Source organism: Pan troglodytes, chromosome 1, assembly GCF_028858775.2.
Source record: "Pan troglodytes isolate AG18354 chromosome 1, NHGRI_mPanTro3-v2.0_pri, whole genome shotgun sequence".
NCBI lineage: Eukaryota > Metazoa > Chordata > Mammalia > Primates > Hominidae > Pan > Pan troglodytes.
The window spans coordinates 34,469,361-34,490,620 of record NC_072398.2 but is presented as its reverse complement, the minus strand read 5'-3'; the positions used below and the strand labels follow the sequence as shown (position 1 = coordinate 34,490,620).

The window sequence follows — 21,260 nt, the reverse complement described above, 5'->3', positions numbered from 1 at the left end:
GCAAGTTAAATTAAATATTAATTTTACTTATTTCTCGGTGCTTTTTAAATACTAGTGGAACATTTCCATTGGACCTTGCTGTTTCCTACTGTAAGCTCAGATGTGGTGGTTTGATTTGCTGAGAAGTCATTTTTAGCTCATACATTGCCTCTTCTCAGATTAAATTTGGAGCTAAATGGAGCTAAGGGCTTGCTTGCTTTCTTTGTTTCTTTCTTTCCTTCCTTCTTTCCTTCCTTCCTTCCTCTTTCTCTTTCTTTCTTTCTTTCTTTCTTTCTTTCTTTCTTTCTTTCTTTCTTTCTTCTTTCATTCCACCCTCCCTTCCCTTCCCTCCCTCCCTCCCTTCCCTTCCCTCCCTCCCTCCCTCCCTCTCTCTCTCTCTTTCTTTCTTTCTCTTTCTTTCTTTCTTCTTTTTCTTTTTCTTTTTTTCTTTTTGACAAAGTCTTGCTCTGTTGCCCAGGCTGGAGTGCAGTGCTGTGGCACAGTTTCAGCTCACTGCGACCTCCGCCTCCTGGGTTCAAGCGATTCTCCTGCCTTAGCCTCCCAGCTGGGGCTACAGGTGCACACCACCATGCCTGGCTAATTTTTGTATTTTTAGTAGAGAGGGGTTTTCGCCAAGTTGGCCAGGCTGATCTCGAACTCCTGATCTCAGGTTATCTGCCCGCCTTGGTCTCCCAAAGTGCTGGGATTACAGGCATGAGCCACTGGGCCCGGCATTACTTTCTTTACTTCCTGTTTTAAGTAATATGTCATGGCAAAGAGACCGGTGCACACCATTAGCCATTCTAAAAGAGTTTTCATTTTATTTTTTATGTTAAACTAAAGTCAGAGACTAAGAGAGTTGGAAGAATTGAGCCCTCTTTTAATGTGGGTTTTTTGGTTTTGAAAGGTGTTCAGAGCTTACTTGCATGATAGTTCTGAATACCTTTATACAGGGTATACATATATACAATATATAACTTATGTTTCCCATTTCTTGTAACTATTTCCAGCCATATCTTTTCTAGATGCATTATATTGATTTAATTTTTATATCTGTGTTTTAAAAATGTCATATAATGTATGATCTGTATATCAAGTCTATGTTTTTGAAATAACTGACTAACCTAAGTAATGTAATTTATTCTCACGATTTGAGCCCATGCTTCAATGACACCACTTTCTTCCCGTGTTTCTGAAGTTCTAGGTTCTTTTATGTCCCTGTCTTTGGCTTAGAATATGAAATTTGCTTGGAATATATTCCAATCCTCCAACTCTTCTTTGCTGTCTGTATTAGTCTGTTCTCACACTGCTATAAAGAACTGCCTGAGACTGGGTAAATTATAAAGGAAAGAGGTTTAATTGACTCACAGTTCCACAGGGCTTTTCTTTTCTGCTGGGAAACTTACAATCATAGCGGAAGGGGAAGCAAACACACCCTTCTTCGCATGGTGGCAGGAAGGAGAAGAATGAGAACCAAGCATAGGAGGAAGCCCCTTATAAAACCATCAGATCTTGTGAGAACTCACTATCACGAGAATAGAGCATGGGAAAACTGCCCCCATGATTCAATCACCTCTCAACAGGTCCCCCCCACCCCACCACACATGCGGATTATGGGAACTACAATTCAAGATGAGATTTGGGTGGGAACACAGCCAAACCATATCACTGTCATAGTGGTTATTATAGATCTTCCTTATAGCCTTTATAACGTTGTACTTACTGGTTTATATTTCTGTTTCTTTTACTAGACTGAGTTCCTTTGAAGACACAGGACTGTGTTTATGTCTGGCACATAAGTTAGACCTTATGAAATGCCTGTTGGATAAATGAAATGGTTAAGAATTCTTAGTGGATGGGTTTCTTTGTAAGTTTATTACTCTCTGGGAATGTAAGGCATTGGTATTCTGTAGCCTTTGCTCTAACTGATTTGTCTGCCTCTTGGGTCCTTTTCTAACAGGTGTAAATCTGAGCTTGAAAGAAGCCAACAAGCTGCGCAGTCTGCAGATGTCTCTCTGAATCCATGCAATACACCACAAAAAATTTTTACAACTCCACTAACACCAAGTCAATATTATAGTGGTAATGCATTTTTTTCCTTGGTATAGACAGCTTTTTGTTTAGCTTGAGATTTTAATTCTGCAAAATAAATGAATTAATTCAACTTTGAATTAAACTTTTAATGTATATGTTTAAAAACTGCAGCCACTTGTTACATATCCATTTGCATATCTGTTGAATTATGTTGAGCTACTGGATTGAGCTTTTAAGCTTTTTACTTTATCCTTCTGTGGTATATTTTCAAAGAAATTCAATTTCAGAATATTTAAAACACTTATGTTTTTATGTGTTTTGATATTTGAGTAATTTGATCAATAGTTTGATCTATTTCCCTAACCAAAATGTTGTTTCTACTAAGATACTCATTTCTAGACTGTCAAAATCGTTGTTGATCTGTGAATTCCTTCATGGAATCAATGACTGAAAGAAAACTGTATTTGATTGTCTGTTTCTAGGTTCCAAGTATGAAGATCTAAAAGAAAAATATAATAAAGAGGTTGAAGAACGAAAAAGATTAGAGGCAGAGGTTAAAGCCTTGCAGGCTAAAGTAAGTTAATTATGGGCCCTATAATAGAGTATGCAGTTATAGAATACTTTGATATAGAATAGAACAAGGTTAGAGGAAAATCTGTTTTACATAGAGCTGGCCTTTTTGTGTGTGTGTGTGCTGAGAAAAGGTTTTGGGCTCAGTGGAGGTGATTATTTTTTAGTTTTAAAAATAGGGTGGAATGAGTAAAATAGAGTGGGGAGGTTAGTTTATCCCTAAATATTAAATGTTCATATAATGTCCACTTAATTATTTCCCTATTAAGACCTAGTGATCAGGGCTATTCTTGGAGACAGTGGGGCCAGAGAATTAGTCGTGATGCTCCCTGCCTGGCTTTATCACCTGGAGGCAGTTGCTTCCTATATAGTCCTTTTGATCTATTGAATTTTACCTCTACCATTTTTGTTCACGTGTTATTTGCTGAAAACAGTTTCCAGTTTGGCACTTACTGGTGGCTTTCCACTAAACATAAGGACTTGATGAGATGGCACAATTCAGCAAGCCGTTTAAGGCTGAATTTATAAGTAGGTACCTTAAATGCTGAGAATGCAGAAGTACCTCTGGCTTAGAGCTTTAACAATTTTTATTCTTTTCATAACTTTAACCCTCATTTTGATGTCATTAGGATTCTGATATGTAGCAAAGGCATTGCTTATCAAGATGAATAAAAATTAAGTACTCATTCTCTAGTTTGTCCTAGAAATATCGTGTGCTTTGTCATCCAGTTCAGTCATTTGTATCAATTCTTCCCTTGACATTGATTCCTAGAGATGTTGTATGGAAAATTTGAGTCTCTAGTAAACATTAACCCTCTTCCTATGGCAAAAAAAAGTGCTTGCTGTAAAAATCTAATGCTGCATTCACCTCCATGTCTTGATATTTGTCAGAATGGAGGCAGAGAGAAGCATAGAACAATACAAAGCGGTAGATCATCCACAAATGTATATTATATACTATTAAACACTCGATGTGACTTTTTTTGGGATAGTGATATGGTGGAATGTGAGATTTTTGAAATAGTTCTTTAGTGTGATGTTTAACTTTGATTCTCTTGGGCAAAGCTATAGGGGGAGGTAACCAAGGACAGGCAAAGAAAAGCCAGTTTTGGAATTCAGAATGAAAGTGAATACTCACATATGTTTAATGGGTTCTAAGAAGGATGCAGAATAAATACTAAGACTTAGCCTATTTGGAATAGATTGGGCATGAGATGGTAGTAGCTTATTCCTTCAATGCTAAGAAGTCGAGCATTAGAACATTCCATCACTGGGTATTAGACTTATGGTTTACTTGACTTGATGAATGTTCTTTGTTGGTATGCAGTGCAACTGTTAACTTCTTGGGATTATGGCTTTATATTCTATCTGAAAATAAATAGCCTTGAGTATATAAGATCTTTAAAGGCCTCTAAAGAGATTCTGTTTCTACAGAAAGCAAGCCAGACTCTTCCACAAGCCACTATGAATCACCGCGACATTGCCCGGCATCAGGCTTCATCATCTGTGTTCTCATGGCAGCAAGAGAAGACCCCAAGTCATCTTTCATCTAATTCTCAAAGAACTCCAATTAGGAGAGATTTCTCTGCATCTTACTTTTCTGGGGAACAAGAGGTGACTCCAAGTCGATCAACTTTGCAAATAGGGAAAAGAGATGCTAATAGCAGTTTCTTTGACAATTCTAGCAGTCCTCATCTTTTGGATCAATTAAAAGCGCAGAATCAAGGTAACATTGAGCTAAGTTAAGTTTAAATTCACTTTGCTTGAGGTAATTTCACAGGTGATTTCAGATATTTTTAATCCCATAAAGTGCTTATGTGTTTTGTTAGGCACATCGGTGTTCAACATCCTAGACTGGTTATGTGAAATATACTGTCTTTTCAATAATGATAAAAGGCATCATAGTGTTGGAATGTAGTTTTATTTGTATTGAAAAGCTGGTGCCTGGAAGCCTCTAAAGTAGGTTGAGAGGCTTTGATTTATCTTTCCAGAAGCAGGGCGAGTGGGTTGGTTACAGTTTACACTCCCCATGCTTCTCATCTGGCTCCTTTTGTGACCCACAGAACCAGGCTGTGGTCTGACCAGCTTTGGCCAGAGGTTGTGTGTGTGTCTGCAGAACAGCTTTGCTGTGCCCTGCCAGGTTGTCCATATGGGAGCAAACCTGTAACCTTGGCTGCTGTGCCACGCTGCAGCTGACAGCCAAGGGTACCAGGTGGTGTTTTGGAATCTACTCTGTAGAAGATGATAATTTCCAGTGCTGTGATATATTGAAAATCACTGTCAGTGTTCACTGGTGAGAGCTGTCACCTAGCCAATGCCATTGGAACCAATGTTGTGCGTATGTGGGAAAAAAGTGGAAAAAAAATCATTGTTAATTTTGGCAGTATGGGAGGTTCACACTGTCTTGATGTTTACTGGAGGTAAAACTACCAGAGAATATAGGAGGGTGAACTTTTCACTGCTTAGCACTGATTTGCATTGATATGGGCAAAAAACAAATATAGTTTGCTGTTGTGTAAAACTAAATGGTAATTTTAACAAAGGGTGTCATATGTGATGTACTTTTCACAGTCTCAATAAGAAGATAGCGTTCCTGATTTTAGAAAAGCATTCCCCCCACCAAGTTTCTTTGTTAAAATGTAAGAAAATCTGTTTCTCCTGCTTTCTATAGAGTATTTGAATGCAAATGACAATAGAAACTAACTATTGAAATTAAATCCAATTAAAGTAGCTTCTGTATTTAGTGTAAATATTTGTTTCGTCAAAGATTTCAGAAAAGAATAAAACAAATGATAAGTTATGAACATTTTGGGAAAGATATATATGAATTGGAGTGTGATTTTTGTTTGTGGTTTAAGAGCTAAGAAACAAGATTAATGAGTTGGAACTACGCCTGCAAGGACATGAAAAAGAAATGAAAGGCCAAGTGAATAAGTTTCAAGAACTCCAACTCCAACTGGAGAAAGCAAAAGTGGAATTAATTGAAAAAGAGAAAGTTTTGAACAAATGTAGGGATGAACTAGTGAGAACAACAGCACAATACGACCAGGCGTCAACCAAGGTACTTGACTTTTCGTGAATTACTGGAGAAATCTTCATCTTTTCATATAATTATTTAGAAAGAGTATTTTATACATAAGTTTATGAAATGTCAGTAATGTTCTTTGTTAATATATATTAGGTACTCTTGAGGCAACTGAACTAGAAAGCTGTTTTAAGTTGGGCAGATCCGGGATCAAGCCTGGTGCCGTACTTTCCCAGCTGAGTGACGTTGGGCAAGTCACTGATCTCTTTTATGTTGCAGGGGGTAATAGAGAATGAAGAAAATGTATATACAGCATCTAGCATGATGTGTGCCACATTAAAATAGGCACTTAATGGCACTTTAAAGGAGTTTTAGGACATTTGATAGGATTTAATTAATCTGCTCTTGGGATCGTATATATAGTTGGTCCATTGTACCCATGAGTTCTGCATTCATGGATTCAACCAACTATGGATTGTAAGTATTTAGGGGAAAAAAAAAAAGGCCGGGCACCCGTGGTTTACACCCGAATCCCTGCACTTTGGGAGGTTGAGACACGCAGATCACTTGAGGCTAGGAGATCAAGACCAGCTAGCCCACATGACAAAACCTTGTCTCCACTACGTGGTGCACACCTGTAATCCCAGCTACTCGGGAGTCTGAGGCACAAGAATTGTTTAAACCTGGAAGGCAAAGGTTGCAGTGAGCAGAGATTGTGCCACTGCACTCCAGCCTGGGCGACAGGGTGAGATTCTGTCTCAAAGAATGGCTTTGTCCGTACTGATCATATACAGACCTTTTTTTCCTTGTCATTATTTTCTAAACAAATACATTATTACAAATATTTTACATAGCATATACATAGTATTAGGTATTATAAGTAATCTAGAGATGATTTAAAGTGTGTGGGAGGATGTGCATAGGTTATATGCAAACACTATACCATTTTATATCAGGGACTTGATCATCCTCAGATTTTGGTATCTGCAGGGAGTCCTGGAACCAGTCCTTCATGGATACTGAGGGATGACTGTACACCCACCATTGAATCTTCTTAAGACTCCAACGGAGGCCAAGCTTCTTAGCCTGTTATTTTGTTGTTGTTGTTGTTCTTGTTGTTGCTTTGGTCCCAGCCTACCTCTCTAGCCAGTCTTTTCTTCTCTTTTTTCTATTACTCATTCATTTACTGACTCATTTCACAAGCATGTATTGTTATTTGTGCCTGCTATGTATTAGGCACTGTTCCAGACCTGGGGCTGGAACAGTGATAAATAGACAAAAATCTCCAGACCTGGGGCTGGAACAGTGATAAATCAACAAAAATCATTGCCTTGTGGAGCTTCATCTTAATAGAGGGAGGCAGAAAATAACAAAAATAAAGTAACATAGATAGTACGGTATATGGTAATAAGTATTGTAGAGAAAAATGAATTATTTGACTTTTAATAAACCCTTTAGATATTTCTGAGGCTTTAGGTAAAAACCATTGTAGTAGACATACTTCTATTATTTGCTTTCTTGGGGCAGGTTCTTTCATTTGTTTACTTAAAACTTTTATTTTAAGATAATTGTAGATTCATATGCAGTTGTACAAAATAATAGCTTGTTAATGTGGTGGGTTGCACTGATTGATTTTCACACATTTGAATGAGCCTTGCATATTTGGAATAAACCCTAATTTCTTACGGTGTATAATTTAAAAAATATATTTCTGAATTTTTTTTTTGCTAATAACTTATTAAGGATTTTTTGTGTCTGTATTCATAAAGGATATTGGTTGGCTTTCTTTTTTTCCCCTGCCATCTTTGTTTGATATTTGTATCAGGGTATCCTAGTTTCACAAATTAGAGAGTATTCCTTCCTCTTCAGTTGTCTGAAAGAGACTGTGTAGAATTTTTTTTCTTTCTTTATATATTCAGTAGAATTCTCTAGTGAAATCATTTGAATCGGGAGATTTCTTTTCTGGGAGTTTTAAAATTACAAATTCAATTTTTAAAATAGTTATAGAACTATTAAAATTATCCGTTTCATATTGGGGGAATTAGGATAGTTTGTATTTTCATCTAAGTTGTCACCTTTATGTATATAGAGTTATTCACTGTATTCTCTTATTCTTTTGATATTTGTAGTGATATTCTTTGTTCATTTCTGATGTTGGTAATTTGTGTCTTCTCTCTATCTCTGTGTCAGTCTTACTAGAGATTTGTCAGTTTCGTTGACCTTTACTAATCTTTCTAAATAATCAGCCCATTGGTTCATTGATTTTTTTTTCTCTGTTTTCAATTTCATTGATTGCTGCTTGCTTTAGGTTTATATTGCTCAAAAAAATGTCATTAGGACCTGTTGGTTGATGATGTTGTTGAGTTTGTTAATATACTTGCTAATTTTCTGTTTAGTTGTTCAATTCATTGTTGAGAGAGAATGTTGGAGTCCCCACCTATAACTGTGATTTGTCTGTTTCTCCTTTGATTTCTTCCAGTTTTTGCTTCACATATTTTGCAGCTCTGTTGGTGAACGCATATACATTTGGGATTGCTGTGTCTTGGTGGATTGACCCTTTTATCACTATTTAGTGTCCATGGTAATTTTCTTTATTCTGAAGTCTACTTTGTCTGTTATTAATATAGCCACTCCAGCTTTCCTTTGATTGTTAGCATGATGTATTTCTTCCTCTTTACTTTCAACCTATTTTGTTATATTGAGGTGACTTTCGTGTAGACAACATATAATTGGGCCATGTTTTTCAATATACTCTTTCACTATCTGTCTTTTTTTTTGAGACGGAGTCTGACTCTGTCACCCAGGCTGGAGTGCAGAGGCGTGATCTCAGCTCACTGCAATCTCTGCCTCCCAGGTTCAAGTGATTCTCCTGCCTCATCCTCCTGAATAGGAGTAGCTGGGACTACAGGCACCCACCACCATGCCCGGCTAATTTTTGTATTTTTAGTAGAGACGGGGTTTCACCATGTTGGCCAGGCTGGTCTTGAACTCCTGACCTCAGGTGATCCACCCACCTCAGCCTCCCAAAGTGTTGGGATTACAGATGTGAGCCACTGCACCTGTCCTCCACTGTCTATCTTTTAATGGGTATATTTAGGCTATTTATACTTAATGTGATTATTGATATATCGTGACCTAAGTCTGCCATTTTATTTTTTGTTTTCTATTTCTTTCTGCTTTTTCATTTGTTTTCTTTTTTTTTTTTCCTGCCTTTGCGGGTTGTTTGAACATTTTTTAAAAATCCATTTTGATTTGTCTATATATTTTTCAGTGAATCTCTTTGTAGAGCTTATAGTGATTGTTCTAGATATTACATTATTTATACACATTTATCGCAGTCTGTTGGTGTCTTCATTTCACTAGTTCTAGTGAATTTTACAGACTGTTTTCTCCCTTTTCGTCCTTTTACCCTCCCTCATTTATAATAGAATTGTCTTAAATGTTTTCTATACATACATTTAGAACTACATTTTGCTTCAACTCTTAAACATATTTTAAAAAGCTGAGGAAGAGAAGGAAAGCCTATTATATTTGTGTGTGTGTGTATATATACGTGTGTGTGTATATATATATAAAATCATTGCTAAGCCTGTTCTTCCTTCCCTCCTAGATTTCCTTCCAGTTTCCTTTATTTCCTTTCTGTTTAGAGAACTTCCTTTAGCCCTTCTTTTAGGGTAAGTCTGTTGGCTACAAATCCTTAGTTTTCCTTTATTTGAGAATGTCTTGATTTTCTTTTCATTCCTGAAGGATATTCTGTTGGGTATAGGATTCTGTGTTGACAGTCCTTTTTTCCCAGTGCCATAGTGTTTTTCTTCAGGTCCTCAGCTCCTTAGTCAGTCTGCCTTCTTCTCTCCACCTTTCAAACTTGTTTGTTTTACTATAATGTCCAGGGTTTTTATTTGTTCTAGTTAGGAGGAATAGGGAAAAGTGTGATTATTCCATCTTCCTGGAAGTAAAAATCAGGTTCATTTTTATATATTCTCCTAGTGCAGTGCCTTATACAGAGAAATTCTGGAAAAGATTGATTAGATATATAAAGGAACAATGGCACTTCAGTGGAACTATGACCTCCTTTGATCCATGCATTTAATATCTTCATGCAGTCTCACTATGTAATAGTAATTTGGTCTTTTAAGTTAGAAGGACTTGGATTTGAACCTGGCTCTGCCACATCTCAGTTTGATTGCTTTTTCAGTTATTTAATGAACTTCTGAGCCCCAGTTGTCTAATCAGTAAAATTGTGTTAATAATGCCTGTGTCATAGGGTTGTTGTAAAGATTGAGATAATTTTTGTACAGGTTTTGGCATAGTTCCTGGCACATGGTGAACTTATAATAATATTAGCTGTTATTATCATGGCTTATTTTCAAGTTCCTAGTTAATTAAGCTAATTTTCAGTTGCATTTCTACCAAGCTAGGCCTTCCTGTGTGTAAGAATTACATTTCTCCTTTTACACTTTACTTCTTTGGTTTTGGAGTGACAAGTTCACCAAATCCTTGTTCTGTCTGACACATATAATGAAGTTTCTTCACATAAAATCGTGAATTAATATTTTTGACTAGGATACTGCTGAGAATACAGCTCTGGCTTTCTATTAGAGTCTTCCCTCCAGGTTCTTGTTTTTGTTTTGAGACAGGGTCTCACTCTGTCATCCAGGCTGGAGTGCAGTGGTGTGATCCTGGCTCACTGCAGCCTCCACTTCTGGGCTCCTTCCACCTCAGCCTCCCTAGTAGCTGAGGCTATAGGCGCCCACCACCACACCTGGCTAATTTTTGTATTTTTAGCAGAGACGGGGTTCACCATGTTGCCCAAGTTGGTATTGAACTCCTAGGCTCAAGCAGTTTGCCCCCCTCAGCCTCCCAAAGTGCTGGGATTACAGGTGTGAGACATCGCACCCAACCCTCTCAGGCTCTTTTTTTTTTTTTTTTTTTTGAGATGGAGTTTCACTCTTGTTGCCCAGGCTTGAGTGCAATGGTGCAATCTTGGCTCACTGCAACCTCCGCCTCCTGGGTTCAAGTGATTCTCCTGTCTCAGCCTCCTGGGTAGCTGGGATTACAGGTGCATGCCACCATGCCCAGCTAATTTTTTTGTATTTTTAGTAGAGACAGGGTTTCACCATATTGGCCAGGCTGGTCTCAAACTCCTGACCTCAGGTGATCTGCCCGACTTGGCCTCCCAAAGTGCTGGGATTACAGGCGTGAGCCACTGCGCCCGGCCCTTCCAGGTTCTTAATACTTGTTTGTTCTGTGCTTTTTGGGTTCTTTTTTTCCATTGAGCTAGAAATCCATTTAACTGAAAATTCAGTCTACTCTTTTCTGTCTTGTCCCTAAGGATAGTATGTCCTTGTCAAATGTGTAACTGAAATAAAATTATGCTATGTTTATGCTGGTTCCAGATCTAACATTAGACTTATCTATTAAATGAAATGGAATTACTGTAACAAAAATCAATACCGTGTTCTTAAGTGAACATATGCTGTTTGTAGAGTGTCTTTTCCAAGTATTTACAAGTTGTGAGATACAAGGCTTGAATTCATGGAGAAACAGAGTGTTGAGCTGGCAGCAGACCTGGAGTTCAGCACCCACAGTTCACAGATAAAAAGGTCCGGAGTGAGTGCCCAGGGTCATGTTGTGCTACATATTTTCAAGGACTTGAGCTCTGGGCACTGTTTCAGAGTATTATGGAGCATTCATGACACCTAGTGGTCAGATACTCTTATATGAATTAGGTATCACTGATAATAGAATGTTGTTTAAAAATTTTTAAATAAAATGTAAGTACCTTCTAAAGACTCTTTTAACCTTCTGTGTTTAGTAGAAAAGGATTCTTGATTCCAGGACCCTTTTAGTGGACTGTATTGCAGTTTGAAGGAGTGCCAGTAGAGGGCGCCACGGGTTCATTTCATTTACTCTGTGGTGCAAGGTTTTTTTTTTTTTTTTCCTGAGATTTGTTAAACTTTGAACCATCATTTGAGCAGTGACTTTTTGTTTTGTTTTGTTTTGAGACAGAATCTCGCTCTAATTGCCCAGGCTGGAGTGCAGTGGCACGATCTTGGCTCACTGCAACCCCTGCCTCCTGGATTTAAGCAATTCTCCTGCCTCAGTCTCCCGAGTAACTGGGATTACAGGCATGCGCCACCACACCCGGCTAATTTTTGTATTTTAGTAGAGACGGCGTTTCACCATGTTGCCTCAGCATTTGGAACATTGTGGAAAGAAACATTTTAATATTTAAAATTTCCCACAAAATCCATTATGCTTGAAACAGACTATCATATGAGGGTAATGGGCACCCTCTGATGATTTTACAGCTTTTAAATTACATAGGCTAACACCATTGCATTTTAACCTCTCATTTCCATGCAACAAAATGTTAGATGAATCGTTAGACATGCTGATCTTTTTTTTCATGGCACAAATTAGGAAGTATTTGTTTAAGTGGGCTAATGCTTTACATCCTTGCTAATAGTTCCTAAACATAAATTGTGTGCTAAAACAATTATAGCAGTTTTTCTAAAACACAAAATATTTGTTCATTTACGTGAGTAATATTTATTTTGTCTTGAACATTTTTATTCATTATTAGTATACTGCATTGGAACAAAAACTGAAAAAATTGACGGAAGATTTGAGTTGTCAGCGACAAAATGCAGAAAGTGCCAGATGTTCTCTGGAACAGAAAATTAAGGAAAAAGAAAAGGAGTTTCAAGAGGTAAGGTAAATGGATTCATGAGGTGTTTGTCTGAAAGGCTTTTTATGGGCTTTTCATAGTTTGATTACTTGGAAAGGGGAGTTGTTATCACAATTTGGGAAATTCTCTTAGAGGAGAAATGCTTTGTGAGCTAAAGGTCATCTTATTTTCTTTCACATCTTCACTTTTGCACTTTTTTTTTAATCTTTCAGTTTTTGATTAGAGAAGGGAATTAGTATTCAGAATTCATCCATGTTTTCTGATTTGTTTGAGATTTGATATTCAGTAGGAAAGGATCACTTTTCTTCTTTTGGACATTTTCTCTGCTGTGAAGGAAATTGTATTACATTTTCCAGTAGGCTTTAAAAATTTTTTTTTCCTTCACTCTATTTCCTTTATAACTCCAGTATTTTTTTTTTTTTTTTTTTGAGACAGTCTCGCAGTGTTACCCAGGCTGGAGTGCAATGGCACAATCTTGGCTCCCTGCAACCTCCACCTCCCAGGTTCCAGCAATTCTGCCTCAGCCTCCCGAGGAGCTGGGATTATAGGCATGCACCACCACACCTGGCTAATTTTTGTATTTTTAGTAGAGATGGGGTTTCGCCATGTTGGCTAGGCTGGTCTCGAACTCCTGACCTCAGGTGATCCACCCACCTCGGCCTCCCAAAGTGCTGGGATTACAGGCATGAGCCACCATGCCTGGCCAACTCCAGTTGTTTTTAAACCTGTGGGTTGGTAAATAAATTAGGAGGGTAGTTGATGTGGTGGGGAAAGTGGTTGGCAGAAGAGTGAGGGCGGAAGGTGCCCTTCCATAAGTATCTGCCAATTTGGTTCTTTCAGGTGATTTAGCCTGAAAAAGTACCATACAGATTAAGAGTCTATAGATTTTAAATAAGAATGCCTGGAAATGTTAGCTGGTATCTTTCTGTGGTTATTAAAGTTAATGGGTAGCATATATTTCCTGTCCTTCTACATTTAAGCCCATTTAAAGTGGTATACAGTTTTTTGTGTTTTAAACGCCGTTTTTGAGTATGTTTGGTTTCTTAGTTGAGCTTTGACTGTTGTAGCTCAGTTCTTCTCTCTTGCCCCTGATCCTTCAAAGTAGAGGTAATTAATTTAAGACTGAAGATGAGGTGGAAACAGGCTACTTTCCATGTGGTCAACTGATAAGAGTCCTTCCCCTTTCCCTCAGAGACCTGGATTTGATGCCTGAGGGCAGCATGGAGCACCAAGGCTGACTATGTTCATCGTTAAGTGGACAGTTGGCTCAGCTCCCTGCTGTCTCCTGTGCTCTCTGTGCAGTCGCCTGTTAGGATGCTCATGCCTCACCCTGGAGTCTCCCTAGCGAACCATCATCAGGCTGATGCACCTGCCCTTTGTTTTTCAGGAGCTCTCCCGTCAACAGCGTTCTTTCCAAACACTGGACCAGGAGTGCATCCAGATGAAGGCCAGACTCACCCAGGAGTTACAGCAAGCCAAGAATATGCACAACGTCCTGCAGGCTGAACTGGATAAAGTAGGGGCTGTGTCTCTCTCTCTCTCTCCTTAATCATCCCCTCTTGTTCCTTGTACTTGTTACTTCTCTACCATAACTGACATATGATACTTTGAAAGAAAAAGCGCTCCACCTTCACTTTCCCTATCAAAGTGGAGAATGTACAGAACCATTCTGGCTCTAGGTTTCCTCATCTAGAGAAACAGTGGGGGTGAGTTAGGATTTCAGATCCGAAAGTCTGTGGAGCTCTCTCATAATCTGTTGGTTCTTGGTTCCATGACCAGGTGGGAGCTGTCCCAAGTAATTTATGCCCCCAAGTAGTTAAAGCACTGAAAATTATAATCACTTTACTTATTTAAGACTCACTCCCAAAGTGGTCTCATCCAGTTTTGTGGCTTTACATATCATCTATGTGATGATGACTCTGCCCAGCCTGGATGTCTATTCTAGACTTCAGGTGTGTGGGTGTGTGCTTGACAGTCCACTCACATGTCTAAAGGCACTTCATAGTAACATGCTAAGAATTGAACTCTAGGTATTTTTCTTTTTCAAAACTGCTCCTCCCTTAGTCTTCCTTACCCTGCTAACTTGCACTTGCATTCCCCGCATTGCTGGGACCAAAACCTCCATGTCACTTCTATTCTTCTTTTTCTCTTACACTTGAAACTGCTGACTCTACTGATGGCTACTTAGGTGATCAACATTTTCTTGTTCCCTGTGGCACTGTTTGTAATATCACGGGGCAGGTATCTTTGTGTATGTGTGCTGATGTTTCTATAGGTCAGATTTCTGCATGTGAAATTTATAGCCTAAAGAACATATGCATCCCAATATTTGTGTGTTTTTTTGTTTGTTTGTTTGTTTGTTTTGTTTTTTGAGACGGAGTCTCCCTCTGTCACCCAGGCTGGAGTGCAGTGGCACGATCTCGGCTCACTGCAACCTCATCCTCCCGGGTTTGAGTGATTCTCCTGCCTCAGCCTCCCAAGTGGCTGGGATTACAGGCGCCTGCCACCACGCCTGGCTGATTTTTGTATTTTTAGTAGAGACGAGGTTTCACCAGGTTGGCCAGGCTGGCCTCAAACTCCTAACCTCGGGTGATCTGCCCACCTTGACCTCCCAAAGTGCTGGGATTACAGGCGTGAGCCGCCCTGCCTGGGCAGCATCCTGACATTTGACAGTTACTGCCAAATTGCCCTCCATAAAAGCTGTAGCAGTTACTCTTCTACCAGGTACAAGAGAGGGCCTGTTTCCTCTCATCCTTGCTAATTGGAGGTAGTCTTGGTTTTTAAATTGTTGCTAATCAAGGAGTGAAAAATACTGTCATATCATTAATTCACACTTCCTTGATTACCATTGAAGCTATCTCTTTCAGTAGCCATTTGTATTTTTTGTATAAAGTTTTCTGTTTCTAGCCATTGCCCTGTTGTTCAATCATAGAGCGCTGTATATGTTGTATTACAGATATACTGTCTTTTATTCTGTTATCTATATTGAAAGTGTGTTCTCTTAGCCTGTTTCTTATCTCAACTTATTTTCCTTTTGGTTGTTTATTAATACCTAGCTGTTTTATTTTTTGTGGTTAAATCTTTTTCCTTTGTGGTCTCCTTGCCACACCCAGCCTCTTGCATCTCCTATATGCTGCCGCTGAGTGACGTCGCAAGGTCACATTATGGTATTTTACGACATATTTAGCTATGACGTATACTGTATCTCAGCCAAAATAGATGGCATCCATTTTGATATTCCATGACCATTTTATTGTTTAAGAATACATGATTAATGAAAAAGTAAAGAACATGAAAATGACACTTGGTCTCTTTTTCTTTTTGTAGCTCACATCAGTAAAGCAACAGCTAGAAAACAATTTGGAAGAGTTTAAGCAAAAGTTGTGCAGAGCTGAACAGGCGTTCCAGGCGAGTCAGATCAAGGAGAATGAGCTGAGGAGAAGCATGGAGGTAAGGGAGGAGGATGCCGAATTTTCTCCACTTATGTAAGAACCAAGCGCAAGGGGAAAAGAATATTCCTATTCCGTTTGTCAGTTGCTTGTCATGACTATGTGCCTTTTTCTTTTCTATTCACCAGAAGTAAGTATTACAGAATTTTCTGTATATAACCCATGACAGAATATGACTGCTTATTTTTCTACTCTCTATTCTGTATATAATTACTAATATGCATCTAGCAATTATAGCATATCTAGCAATATGTGTCTACAACATGACTTGTATTAAGAGTATGTAGTCCTTCCTTAAAGATTGTTTTAGACCCCTGGGGAGGTGGAAAGATGGGAAAGGAAGGAAGGGATTTTTTAAATGGAAAGAAACAAAATTGGAAGTATCATCTAAATCCCTTTTCTAACTGTTGGCATTTGTGTCTTTCAATATTAAAAACACATGGAAAGTCATAGATTTAAATAAACAAAAGTAGTGACAGATAAAGAGTTTGTAGATTAAAAATTCTTATAAAAACATCAAGCAATTGTCAATTATATGACTCTGGCTTCAAAAGTGGACACTGACCTTAATGTTCAGCCTGTGCATGCCCTGGTTGACGGTGTCTTTGGAGACTTTGTTTCGTCCACAAAGTGGTGGATGAGGGTTCCTGAATGGCATGGATGCCCTGATGGGATTTTATGCATACATACTTCAATTTGGCTTCTCTCTGAATTTATTTAGTGGCCTGGATTTTATTTTAAAGGGCTTAATTAAGAACCATTCAGTGACAGTTAATAGACTGAAACAATTTGAAGAGAGCCATAAATCAACATTGTAATTTTAAGAAGAGGAACAACACAAGAATTGTAGAAATTTCTTCTCCATCAAACCCCACAGGAAAGAATGTTTTTCTGTTTATTCTTTAAATGTTCTATGATCACTTTTTAGGCTGTAAAGATTAAGAAAACTTTGTCCATAAAGAACAGTTATTTGTTCAGGTGAGGAAAGTCTAAATGTATTTATCCCCACCGCTTTGCAGAGTGTATCATGATGGTAAAATCAGAACATCTGTCAGTAGCAGACAGGCGATTGTTAAATCAGCTAACCCCAAAGGGGCAATACTGCTGGAGATAGGGGGCTGCAGCTCCAGCCACCAAAGTGGAAGAAGACTTCAAATCAGATGATAGTTTCATCAGCAAACGTTTTCAAATGGAAGTGTTTGTTTCAGCAAAACAAATGTTTGCCTTTTGGCCAGTGGGGACCAACCAACAGATGCTTCTGCTAACATTTCCACAGGCAGACTGGCATCGAACTCTTCCCTCTGTGAGCTTCCCTTTCAGCCAGGAACTCTCCCGCGACTCCACTGGCTGCCTGGTGGAAACATTTTGTAAAAGCAATCATCTGGTTAAGAGAGTCCAAACACTTTAAAAACTGCTTGCTTGGCCAAGTCGCAGTAGTGGGCTGGACATTGTCTTGCAGGTGTTTCTGAAGACTCGTTCATCCCCACGAGGTCTGGTCCGTGAGCTGTAGCACTGTCCTCAGTTAACCCTAGCCTGTACTGAGGTGCATGCATCACATTTCACTGGTATTTCATTGATGTCTGTGTCAAATGAGGGCATCTGTGTCTAGCACTGGGCCTGGGGATGAAGTTAATATTTGTCTTAATTTATGGTTATGTTTATGTATATGTCATCTTTTGAGGGTGATAGCAAGATTTCAAAGAGTTTGGCTGGCTCTTGTGTTTTGCATTGGGATTGGGACCAGATAACTGATGAACCCAGTTAGAGTGGTGGTGTAACTTAGTGGGAAAATGGTAGTGGCTTTAGAGTGAGCGAGATCTGAGATTGCGTTGCTTTTCTGCCACCTACAGCGATGTGGCCTTGAGACAATGGCTTACCCTTTCTCAGTCTGACTTTCCTCATCTGCATATAGGGACAAATCATTCTCCTGCCTTTTCAAGGCTGTATTCTTGGTTAAGTTAAATATTGTATGTGAAGTGCTTAGCCCAGTGCCCAGCACATAAGTGCTCAGTCAGTTGTTGCAGTCCAACACCTGCCCATTGCCTTGGTCTTCATCACTGCCATGACCTTTTGATGTTAGCATTGTTTGCTGTCACCTACAGGCACAGAAAGTGTGATCAGGGGACAGTGCACTTGAGATTTCTCATATTTATAATTTTGCCTGTTCTATTACTGTGTCACTCTGGGTATCTTTCTATGTCTAATTATATGTAAGCACTAACAAATTTAGGACGCTTATAGGTTTTGGATGCCGAAATAATGTGACAGTTGTACTGAAATTTTCCTTGTCTGTGTTTAGTAAACATGCTGCTCACAATGAGAAATTATCAGTACTGGAAATGTGATTTAATGGCCCAATCAAGGGTAAAGTTAACATTTAGTATCAAAGTGAATGGAGGGTTTAGATAAGCTGCTCATCCACTATCCAGTGCCAGCCCCATAGCATTGGGGTTAGGCAATAAAATACCATCGTTTGACAGTCAAGATGAGGGAACACTTGCCTGGGGACCTTTCCAAGCATAGGGATCTGTATTACACTAGGTCCTCTAAGGAGCTGGCTCTGGCAAGCAAGAGAGATGAGGAGGAAAGGGAAAAACACATTCTTTGCATCCATCCCTTATCCAAGTATATAGGCTTCACCCAGCAGGGGACGTATTAAGCTATATTCATGGATGGGATCATGAAATGCCACAGTAGCTGAAATTTGTTTTGTCTGGCCCTGGGAAATGATGCCTCCCTTGCTGCTCCTAAAGTGAAGTTGATCTGGGTGGAATTGCTTGCTAAGCTCTAATGCTGGCTTGTGGTTATAGGGATTTTTGTTGTGCTTTTCCAGCATAGTACCCAATTTTGCAAATCATGTGAGGATGCAGGAGATGCCTAGGAAAATGTATCTTTGTATGCTTAACTCATTGTTGATAATGAGATAGCCAATCAAGTCTTAAGTGGCTGTAGCCTCGTGGAAAACTAATTGCTGATGGATGGCAGCTTGCACATCCATTTTCAGATGTTCATTTTCTAAATTCTGGCCTTTTAAAATTCTTGGGTTGGTCATAGCCATAGCATTATAAGCCTGCTGGGTCCCAGGATTGGCTGAACATTTCTTCGTTAGAAACAAATATTTACGGAGCTAATGCCAGAATAGAGAAAGTCATGTTAATCTTTCCATTGAGCTTACTATTCATTTAAATGTCTCCAGTTATGGACAGACATGGATCGAGACCAACAAACACATAAACATAAAATTCCCCATCTTTCCCTGGTGCCCTCTCTCTCTTCTTTTTTCCTTCCTTCCTAGTTTTGCACAGTGTCTTTCCAGCTTTCTTGTCAAGCCTCCAGATGCAGGTGTCATTTGATTTGATTAAAAATTTTTTTTTTTAGAGTAAGAAAATATTTTTTCATTTGCAAAATAAAAATGCTAAGTAGACCCAGGTAATTACATTCTAGTTCCTCTTCTACGTTGACCTCATTCAGCTGATCTTAGCATTGATTACAGAGATCTGGCTACTGTTAAATTTTGGGAAGAAATACTACTAATAATGCTACATTGCCCCTGTCAAAGTGCTTTAAGATGTTTGTCCTTTCACATCTGTGATCTCATTTGAGGGGTGATTATTCTGAGTCTGAAGAACAAACCAGTCATTATAGGTTCCATAGTTTAATGATGCTAATTTAAATCAATAACATTGTTGCACCTTAATGATCGTGCTTTGCAAAATTTAACACTGACTAGTGTGAATGTTAGCCTATCAATCTTGAGATCGGTTGGAGCTGCCCTTTAGTTCTGATTGATATCTTAATTCGATAGAGTGTCAGTTTAGCAGCAGGGAAGCAGGATCAGGACACGGTAGATGGGAGTATAATAACTACAACAGGTTCTGTCTTATTTTAATGATGAAATGAACGCATATACATGAACAGAGCAGCTGCCAGCAAGTTTTCAAGTACTTTCTACTAGCCAGATTCTCCCTCTTCTTGAATTTGGCTTTGCTACATCGGTACCCATCTGCTGGTAGTAACCAGACTGATAATTGAAGGCAGCCTTCCAACACAGTATTGCCATGGCCATCTGTTTTCTAACAGTGCAGTAGGGTTTTGGAGGATGGGTCTTAATTGTTTCTTTAAGATTCAGAATTTTTCCTCTACTTCACAAAGGGGTAATTTTGGTAGGTTTGAAATGCAGTTTAGAAAAAAGGTTAGCTTTATACGATTTTTCCCTGCTTAAGGATGTGAGGTGCTTGGTTCTCTTAGCTTGTAATGATGTATGCCAATTCCCTGTGGTCCAAAGGGTGGCATACAGTATAGGTTGAGATACTTGTTTGTTATGTGAGTCTTATGTGGTTAATAAGCAATAAAGTTTTTCTTTGGCATGTAAATATTGCTTGCTTTTCAGATTCAGAACATATAGGCCTCCCTAGTAGTAGAATGGAACTACACATGTACCTGTGTTACTTTATTGCATGCTGTTGCGTGGATATCTCTTCAATCAGATGCCCAAAGAACCTGTTTTCACTGTGAAAGCTCAGAAGCTAGCATTAATTCTTCCTCTGTGTTCCAGCCCATAGCACACTCAATGTCTCTTTAGTATTTAGCACATCCTATTGTGTATTAAATGATTAGTATCACATCTTCCCCCACTGGAGGATGTCTGCCCCAAGGGCAGAGACTCTGTCTTATGTATATTTGCATTTTTTGTAATGCACATTCCAGCATCTTGAATATTGTTGGTTTTCTTGATAAGCATTTATTGAAGGTAATTTTTCCCACAAAATCATTCCTGTAACAGCAAACCTTAAGATGGTTTTGCAATGAAAAGTAAACATATGTGCTGAGATTTTTTTTTTTTTTTTTTTGGTTTATTAACAAATCAAATGTTTGCAAAGGTATATTTGGCCATTCAGGTGTGATAGGAACTTGGAGGTTTTGTCTTGAGGATCTTGTAGATAGGATTTTCCTTTTGAGCTTACTCTTTAATAGGCATATGAACAATGAGAAAGTTCAATGAAACTTCTTGAAAGAAAAAATTATCTTCAGATTTGGGTATGATGCTGTTGTCTTCTGTTCATAACATTATTTAAGTAAGAATGTCTGACTTCATTAGGTACTCAAACGGGGAAATTGTGATTCTTTCCCTAGTGAGATACACAAACAGTTCTGCTAGGGACCTTTATTAAGGCAGAAGTCATAACTTACTTGAGCATTCGTTTTGGCTATAACCAATTAAATGTGTGTTTTAGGAAATGAAGAAGGAAAACAACCTCCTTAAGAGTCAGTCTGAGCAAAAGGCCAGAGAAGTCTGCCACCTGGAGGCAGAACTCAAGAACATCAAACAGTGTTTAAATCAGAGCCAGAATTTTGCAGAAGAAATGAAAGGTAAGTAAACTTAGTATTTTAGAGTTACCTTTCTAAGCTACTATTCCCGTGAGAGGGGATGGTTGGCATTAACATATTAGAGAAACTCTTTGGATTTTTTTTCATATATTCCCTCAAAAAGATGTGCGCAGTTGATGTGGAA

General features: G+C 38.7%; 1 protein-coding gene across 3 annotated transcripts in view; it reads left to right on the top strand.

Moving 5' to 3' along the window:
• CENPF (centromere protein F) overlaps positions 1 to 21,260 on the top strand; it is a 61,128-nt gene that overhangs the window by 13,403 nt on the left and 26,465 nt on the right. For 2 of the 3 annotated variants that reach the window (XM_054658796.2, XM_001171564.6), the window contains exons 4-11: positions 1,940 to 2,061; positions 2,496 to 2,587; positions 4,018 to 4,309; positions 5,442 to 5,644; positions 12,195 to 12,320; positions 13,687 to 13,815; positions 15,627 to 15,749; positions 20,983 to 21,118. In XM_054658796.2, the coding sequence (XP_054514771.1) occupies positions 1,940 to 2,061; positions 2,496 to 2,587; positions 4,018 to 4,309; positions 5,442 to 5,644; positions 12,195 to 12,320; positions 13,687 to 13,815; positions 15,627 to 15,749; positions 20,983 to 21,118 (1,223 nt within the window). Of the gene's footprint in view, positions 1 to 1,939; positions 2,062 to 2,495; positions 2,588 to 4,017; positions 4,310 to 5,441; positions 5,645 to 8,087; positions 8,190 to 12,194; positions 12,321 to 13,686; positions 13,816 to 15,626; positions 15,750 to 20,982; positions 21,119 to 21,260 lie in introns of those variants that run through there. The other variant, XM_063792088.1, reaches the window with a different exon arrangement.